This window comes from Propithecus coquereli, unplaced genomic scaffold (genome assembly GCF_000956105.1).
Source record: "Propithecus coquereli isolate 6110/MARCELLA unplaced genomic scaffold, Pcoq_1.0 Scaffold3, whole genome shotgun sequence".
In the NCBI taxonomy this organism is placed as follows: Eukaryota; Metazoa; Chordata; class Mammalia; order Primates; family Indriidae; genus Propithecus; species Propithecus coquereli.
Window position 1 is genome coordinate 1,598,727 of NW_012148618.1, and position 8,455 is coordinate 1,607,181.

At 38.8% G+C, this 8,455-nt stretch overlaps 2 gene segments (V, D, J or C); both read right to left on the reverse strand.

The window, feature by feature from the left end:
- Positions 1-2,379: 2,379 nt before the first annotated feature.
- On the reverse strand, positions 2,380-2,956 carry LOC105814170. The segment is given in 2 exon segments: positions 2,380-2,783; positions 2,900-2,956. Coding segments are annotated over 2 exon segments (450 nt in total).
- Positions 2,957-3,478: 522 nt separating this feature from the next.
- LOC105814171 lies at positions 3,479-8,184 on the reverse strand. The segment is given in 3 exon segments: positions 3,479-3,598; positions 7,624-8,003; positions 8,133-8,184. Coding segments are annotated over 3 exon segments (546 nt in total).
- Positions 8,185-8,455: the final 271 nt, after the last annotated feature.

The window sequence follows — 8,455 nt, forward strand, 5'->3', positions numbered from 1 at the left end:
TATCTCAGGCAGAGTTGTTTGGGGAGTTGGGGGATGTTCTCTGAGCTGCTAGAGGTCCTTGGTGTGGAAGTTATTTTTCTTCAAAAGTCAGCTTGAGTTCAGAATCTAAAGAAACTGACAGTTCTCCTTCTCATACCAATCTGCAGAAAGTGCCCACCACAGTCTCTTTGGGCAATGTGGCTGAGTTGATGACAGTGAGTCACCTGAAATTAGACATTTTATGAAAGATAAAAGAGTCTGGTCCAAAAATAGAAAGGAAGGGAGGGAAGGAAGGAGAGGAGCATTAAATGAGCATACATTTCTTGTTCATAATTTTATGTCTCTACTCCCATTTACCTTCCTTACACCTCTTCAGCAATCACTCAAACACATTTTTCACACATAATCATACCACTACATCCTGTAAAATACTTTTGATCTCCTGGTTCATCATTTGGCCAATGTGTTCCATTGGCCACAATCTACTTATTCTCTCTATATTTTGAGGGTTCCTATGCATCTACCCTCTTATACATTACAGCATGAGCCAAATAGGCACCTTGAAAGCTCCCTCCTCCTTCTCCTTTTTCTCCAGAGTACTTGTTATCCTCCAAGGCTTCAAGCACACAGGGAACATAAAATCTTCTTATACAGTTCTTTCCATCCTAAACAGAAGAAAGTCATAAATTTATACTGGGTCCAGTGACCCCCAGTTGTTATTCTTTTCAGTATTTCTAGCAGAGCTTGGCATTGCTAAACTTACCACATGATTGATTATGACAAAGTTAGCATACAAGAATCAATCTTTAATATTACAAACGTGAAATCATGTAACAACAGGGTGAAAGCAACAAGTAAAAATGTCAGTAGATAGAAGAGAGGTGAAAGGGATTACACTCACAAATTTCTGATGTAGATTTGCAGAATTTAAGATACCAAAAGAATAGGAAACTACTTTTATAGCTGTGAAAAAGTCTTTGGAGAAACACTGATGAATTCTAAATCTTCATTCTCCTTTGTTCCTCCATGAATTAATATGAACGTGTTTGCAGACAGGATTTGTCTTAGGAGTTTTGCAGAGATTTGCCCTGAAGGAATATGTGAACGTGTTGGTTTGCATTTCAAATGCTGTTGCACTCGGAAGGGCGTCTCTGAAAGACAGTAGTGGCTGTATCCCACAAGGCGCTGCGTTTCTGAGACCTAAAGGTTTGGATTTGCTTTGTAAAGCAAAGCGAATCTGTTAAAAACTACAGGATGAGAGCTGATAAAGGGGTACCCTCCGGAACAGATAGCCACCCTGGCTAAAAGCAAGTTCCTGCTTAATACTCCAGACTACCTGTCTCCATTCACAATAACCTGATAAAGAAAATATGGAGCCACTATACCTCTGTTTAACCCCTCTGTTAAGTGATAAATTTACCTTAGAACATAGAAGTTAATCTTTGAAAGATTTTATAACCATTTGTTCACGTAGATAGAATTACTTAAGGGATCTGTAGAAGCCTTTTGAAAAACTGTTAATCTAAGAGGAACTACCTGCTGTTATGTAAATCTGTTACCCCTGGCAACTAATCACTGTTCCCTGTAAGTTTACCATGTAAGACCTCATTCGGGGCTTTTTGAGATTCACGGAGAAAATCTAGGCCCCCTGAGATCCCGCTTTGCCTATAATTTTTGTAAATTTATAAAACTATACCTTTGTCTCTGTGTATTCTTTTATTTCCAATTATTTTCCATTTTTCTCTATTATTCTCTTATCCTTTGCAACTCTACCAAAGGGACCCGGTTTTTTGCGGGGAGTGTTGGCCCCATTCCTGGCACTCCTTCTGCACTGTTCTTAAATAGTTGACCAGAACTAACATCACCAAGACATCTAAGTTCTTCATGATTCTAATCAATCTTTTACTGTTGACTAATCATTTGTCAGAATCCTTCCTAAATACAGGTACTTAAACTCAGACAAAATTTTCTGACACATGAACAGCACAGTTAGAGCCAGAAAAAGAAATTCTAAGAAAATAGTCTAAAATAGCTATGAATGACCAACTCAACAAGGAGACAAATTTAGAAGGTATATACATGAGAAACTCATCTTTTGTTTTCTAGGTTAGTTGAGAGATGAAATGATAAATGAAAACCCAGCTTCTCCTAGGCCATGTCACAACTCACATAGTCAACCCCTTAATGCAGTCAACATCAAGGCAAATCCTTGAGGGCCGGATTATTATGTGATAAGCTGATTATCTCCTCCATCATTCTAGAATACTATTTACTATTATGTAGTTTCTACAATGAGCAAAAATCCTCAGAAACAAAGTTTATCAGACATGGGACACAGCAGGAATTGCAGACTTATATAGAAGTACCTGGGTCAGCTCAGCCCTCTTTGCCTCGTTGCCGTCATAGAACAAGAGAACTTTGAAAATGCCACAAGAGATCTTGAGTCTCTGAAAACTCCACCAGCATAGGTGGTTTGCGTTCAGCTCCCCGTGCAGTCCCAGGCACTGTGTCACTCAGAGCACAGAAGTACACAGCTGCGTCACTCCAGGGCACAGAGGGTTTCCTCAGGGTGAAGGAAGATTCATTCTTCCTGACTTCAGCCTCAAAGCCTTTAATGCCTTGAACCAGGGTGTTTCCTGAGTAGTACCGAAGGAGAGGCTGGAGGCCTTGGCCAGGGTACTGGACATACCAGAAGAGAGTAGGTGTTGCACCATAGGAATACTTGCATCTCAACTCCAGGGAGTCTCCTTCAGAGATAGTGATGTGGCCGTCAGGCTGGGTCACAGACTGGGCTCTGGCATCTTCTGAAAAATAAATGTTATATCATCAGTGAAGACAGTTCAGACTTTGGTACAAAAAAAATAAGCATTTCTAGGCAGAATCTGCAGAACTACAGACCATAAAGACATTCTTTACTCACTCAGGGCAAAATGTATCCCCAGTACTGGGATGAGCACCAGGAACATGGCTGAACAGTGGAGACGCCACAGGCTCTTTTCTAGATGCCCCAAGAACAGGCAGAAGTGGCTGCAGAAGCAAAGACCTTGGAAACAGAGGTGGGGAAAGTTCAGCTGTACCAGTTCCTTGCTTAGATAAAACTACCAAAGCTGTTGTAATGAACCTGGATGCTTTTTGACCTCTGCTTCTTGTCACATGTCTCTGCAAAGAACTCAGCTGGCTGCAGGGAGGAAGACCTGAGCAGTTGGTGATGATTTGAAACAGAAGCAAGATCTCTCGTTTGTGCTGCATCGCCCTCTGGAGGCCAGGTGCAGAACCAGAGTTTAGCACAGAAAACTCAGTGTGTTCCTCCTACTTTGTGAGATGTATCACAATTTGCACACAACATGTTCTTTCCATCCCAAATCTATGATGGTGTATTAGTCCTGAAGCTCATAGAAATAGGAAGCCATATAAAAATAGATTAAGAAGTTACTTTACTGAGAAACCAGTTTTTTTAAATTTTACCAGAATTCAGATGTGAGTCCATGAGAGTCCAGAATCAGACCAATTGAGTCAGGTTGATGTTGGCTGGTCCAGTGCTGCCATGGTGGTGATAGAAGATAATGGAGACATTTCCCTTGGGTGATGCTTGTTCACCCATAGCAGTAAAAAATGGTCCCTAAAATGAGAAAATCGCCTCTATGCCACTAACAACAAGATGTAACTCTGTATGGGGAGGCTTTGACCCTAGGGCTCAAGGAAATACAACTATAGAAACGTCTGGGACTAGAGGAAATACAGCCACATCAGGTGAGAAAGCTCTGAAAACATTAAGAATGAAGAAATTCATTGCTTTCTCTGTGGCCAGTGCAACACTTTTACTAAGTCAGAATATTCTTTTCTTGGATTCCAGGAGCAGGAGCCTAGTTCTCTCCTTAAGTTCTTCCTTCACTTGTTCCTGCCTCTAGAGAGATTCTTTCACAAAGGAGACTTAGTAATGCTGTTATTTTGTAAATGTGGTAGCCTAGAAGTGGACTTCTGATTCCTTAGGCCATATACTCACTTTTCATCTGTTTTACATTTCTTCCTGACTAAAATAATAGAAATATAAATGGAAATAAACAGAAATCCAGAAGAGTAAAACGAATAAGGATCATCTGGAGAAGACAGATTTATACATATTTCCAGAAGACAGAAAGTGAATGGGATCAAATAAAAGATTAAAGTTAGGACACAAAAAACTAGTCAAAAATAAGCTACGAGGAGGATTTCCTGCTGGCTTTCAGGCTAGTGGTCATTTTAACTCCTCTCAAAGTTGCTGGGCATCGGCAAAGCCCAGTGTGTTCAAAGTCAAAAGCCACAGGGTTGTCTGATGCCTTGGAGCAGTGCTTTTTCCTCTGCCCTGGAAGAATGCAAAGGAATTCTCCAATCCTCTACGGTAGAAGCAACATCTCATAGTTAAAAAAGAATAAGATCAGAAATAGAATATTCTCCTTTAAGGATGTTGAAGAAATACATTGATTGCCAGGAAGATTAAAGAGTCTCCACATATGGCCAAAACTATTAAAATACACAGTCCATTAAAAATAAGGAAAAATTCAGAAATTTAAAAAATAGAGGAAGAGAAAATTGAAAAAAATAATTAAAAAAAAAAAACAACTCTCTTTTAAGTACTGAAAAAATATAGTCTGTGAGTAGTTGTACCATGCCTTATCATGCTCTTGGGTCTGGATATGGTGTAGAATTCAGAAATTTTTAGATTTTAGAAAAAAAAATCTAGTAGTTGAAGCATGCATAAAAACAAGTGAGCATTCTCATTTTCCAGCACCAGAGGAAAACCTTTATGAGTTTGGAGAATGAGAGGGGAAAGGTCCAAAAAATCAAGACCTTAACTGGAAGATTCTTATAATATTGATGAGGAAAAAAATTACAGATATGCAAAACAGATAAGATTTAACTAAGGAGGGTAATAAAAATAATAGTGGAAAAAGAAAAGGACAAATAACCATCCTTGATGAATGTTGCAGAGAACCAGAAGTTACTGCAGGAACTTAGTATAATAGAATAGGACGTAGCTTTAAGACGCCTACAGCCCATCTCTCTCACCTATTGCAAGTAAAACTGAACAAACTACAAAAAAGTAACTACCTGTATGCTCTAAAATTAGACAAAAGCAGGAAGATTGTGTAGGGGAGTCAAAAGTTAGAGGAACAACTTGCACAAGGGTGAATTTCATGTTTTTTCTTTTTTTCTCCTTTGGCTTTGCCCTGAGGCAGGCCCCTGATGCAAAGTAGGATGACAATGGCATAGGAGATAAGAACTCTGAAAGAAACACAAGCTTTCTGGCTCTGCAGGTTAGGATAGAAAAGGGAGACCCCAGGGGAAGAAATGGAAAACAGCTTAAGTCCTGGGCTAATCTCAAAGCTCCACATACATGAAGCCAATCCACACCAGAATAACAAAGTTTAGGTTAGTGAGCTGAGATTCGAACCACTGTCCAAATTTCAGACTACCACCTGGTTGGCACCCATGTAGGACAGACTCAAACCAATATAGCACAGAGTTCAGGAACTGACCTGAGTTTGACCCACCCAAACAAGTTTCATACTAATCCCTCAGCTATAAGTGCTTCAGCAAATGATTAGAGAACTGAACTGAGATTTTGAGCCACCAAATTCCACAAAAGGGGAGACAAAAAGAAGAAAACAGAGTCTACACACATAATATTTAAAAATGTTTAAGTTGCATTCCAAAATTATTTAACATACAAAGGACCAGAAAAAAATGGACTAATATTTAAGTAAAATATCAACAAACACAAATGGCAAAATGACTAAGATGCTAGAACTAATAGAAAAAGATATTAACATAGCTCTTTCGATGATATTCCAGGAAGTAAAAAGAAACATACTTGAAATGAATGATAAGATAAGAATTTGCTGCAAAGAAATAGAATTACAAAAAGAACCAAACAGAAATTTTACAACTGAAAAATAAAATATTGGAAATAAACACTTCACAGTAAGGGCTCAATAGCAAAATGAAGATGACAAAGAGAAGAGCGAGCCAGCTTGAAAATAGATTAATATAGATTATCGAACCCAACAAATTTTGACTTTGCCACCTTCTAGGAGATATTTAGCAAGTCTGCACACAATTTTGGTTGTCACAACTTGGAGTGTGTAGCACTATAGGCACCTAGTGACTAGAGGCCAGGGATGCTGCCAAAAATCCTACAACGCAAAACAGCTGCAACCCCAATAAAAAATTATTTGGCTCAAAATGTCCATAGTTCCAAGGTCAAGAAACCTTGATCAAACCTTAAAATCAATTTAAAAAATTGAAGGAAAAAGTAGATAGAGCCATGGAGACCTGTGGGACAATATCTAAAACTCTGAACTATTAATATACCTCTTTGGAGTCCTAGAAAAAGGGGAGAAAGAAAAGAGGTTGAGTCAAAAAACATATTTGAAAAAGAATGACCAAAATACTTGCCAACTTCAATGAAAGAGATAAATTTGTGAACTCAAGAAGTTCAGCAAACCCCGAACAAGATAAAATCAAAGAGAACCACACCTAAGCACATCATAATTAAACTGCTGACAATAAAAGATTATATATATATATATATTGTGTGTGTGTGTGTGTGTGTGTGTGTAAAAACAACATATTTATGAAGCAGTTAGAGAAAAACAACATGTTACATCATTGAGGAACAATTATTTGAATGACCATGGCTTTCTCATCAGAAAACATGAAGACCAAAAGATAATGAAACAGCATCTTTAAAGTGAGGAGGGGGAAGTGCACAAAGACACAAAATTACAAACCCAGTAAAAATATCATCCAGAAATAAAGGGGAAATTAAGAATAAAGACATTTTCAGATATCAGATAATTAAAAAATATATTTTCCAGCAAACTTACTCTAAAAGAAATGCTACAGGGTGTTTTTCAAGTTTGAAGGGAACTGCATTGTTTCAGACACATCCCTGGTATCACAGGAAAACTTGAATCTTCAGTAACAAAGGAATGATGCCAGAAATGGTAAATAGCTATTAAATGTAAAATACTTCTTATTCTCCCTATTAAATTTTAAAAGTACATACAATTGTTTAAAGGAAAAATTATAACATTTGGCAATATTTTTAATGTATGTAGCTGTAATATATATGAACAACTATAACAGACTTCAGTGTTGGTAGGTAGAGACATATGGTGCAATATTTCTGCATTGCACATAAAGTGGTACAATATTTACTCACAGTAGACTCTGATAGTTAGGCATGTATGTTGTAATCTCTGGAGCAACCGTTCAAAAACTACAGAGATATAGCCAAAAAGTCCATAGATACATTAAAATGTAATGTTAAAAAATATTCAAATAATCCAAAAGGAGTCAGAAAAAAGAGAAGGGAGAAAAAAAAAATAAAGATGGGTGACACAGAGAAACAATAATAGAATAGTATACTTAAATTCAACCTGATAAATATTTATATTCAATTTTAATTGTCTAAACTTGCCAGTGTAAAAACGGAGATTGACAGAGTATATAAAAAGGCAATACTTTATTTTATGCTACCTACAAGAAACACAGGTAAATTTAAAGTCACAAGTACATTAAAAATAAATAGATGAAGAAGATATGGCACACATCAGTAAACATCAGAAAGTTGAAGTGATTTTTTAATATTATAAAATAGACTTCAATGTTGAGTTCTTGAGTCGCAGGAAGTCCCAGTGTCTCAGGAGGTTTGTGTTCAGCTCCCCCTGCAGCCCCAGACACTGTGTCACTCACAGCACAGAAGTACTGGGCAGAGTCGCTCAAATGGGCGAAGGTTTTTCGAAGGTGGAAGGAGGATTCATTCTTCCTAAATTCAGCCTCGAAACCTTGGATGCCTTTAACCAGGGTGTTCCCCGATACGTACTTCAGGAGAAGCTGAAGTCCTTGGTTGGGATACTGCACGTACCACCAGAGGAATGGTGTAAAAGAAACTGAGTAGTTGCACCTCAGCTCCAGAAAGGCTCCTTGAGTGACAGTGACGTGAAGGTCAGGCTGGGTCACTGTCTGGGCCCCCGTTCCTCCTGCAACGGCAATGCTGTGTAAGTAAAAGCAGCACAGACTTCTCTATGAAGAAAACACGTCTCTATTCAGATCCTATTAGAACTCGGTCTCTTTCATGAAGGGGTGAAAGCAAACAGAATGTTACTCACCCAGGGCAAAAATCCCCTCAAGCACCAGGAGGAGCAGCAGGGGCATGGCCGAGCAGTGGAAACGCTACAGGACCTGGGCAGGTGAGGTGGTGGCTAAGGTCTCTGAGCCTCAGGAGCCAGGAGGAGTGGGGAAGTTGGGCTGGGCAAGTCCCTTGCTTTGACAAGTTTCAAAAATGGCTAAAAAGAGGCTTTCCCTTAAGGAGTCTGCATGCTTTCTGGCTTCTTGTTCTGGTCACACGTCCCTACTGACACAGACATCAGGGAGGTACATCAGCCAGCTGCAGGGAGGAGGGGCTCGGGACGATGATGATGATTATGATTTG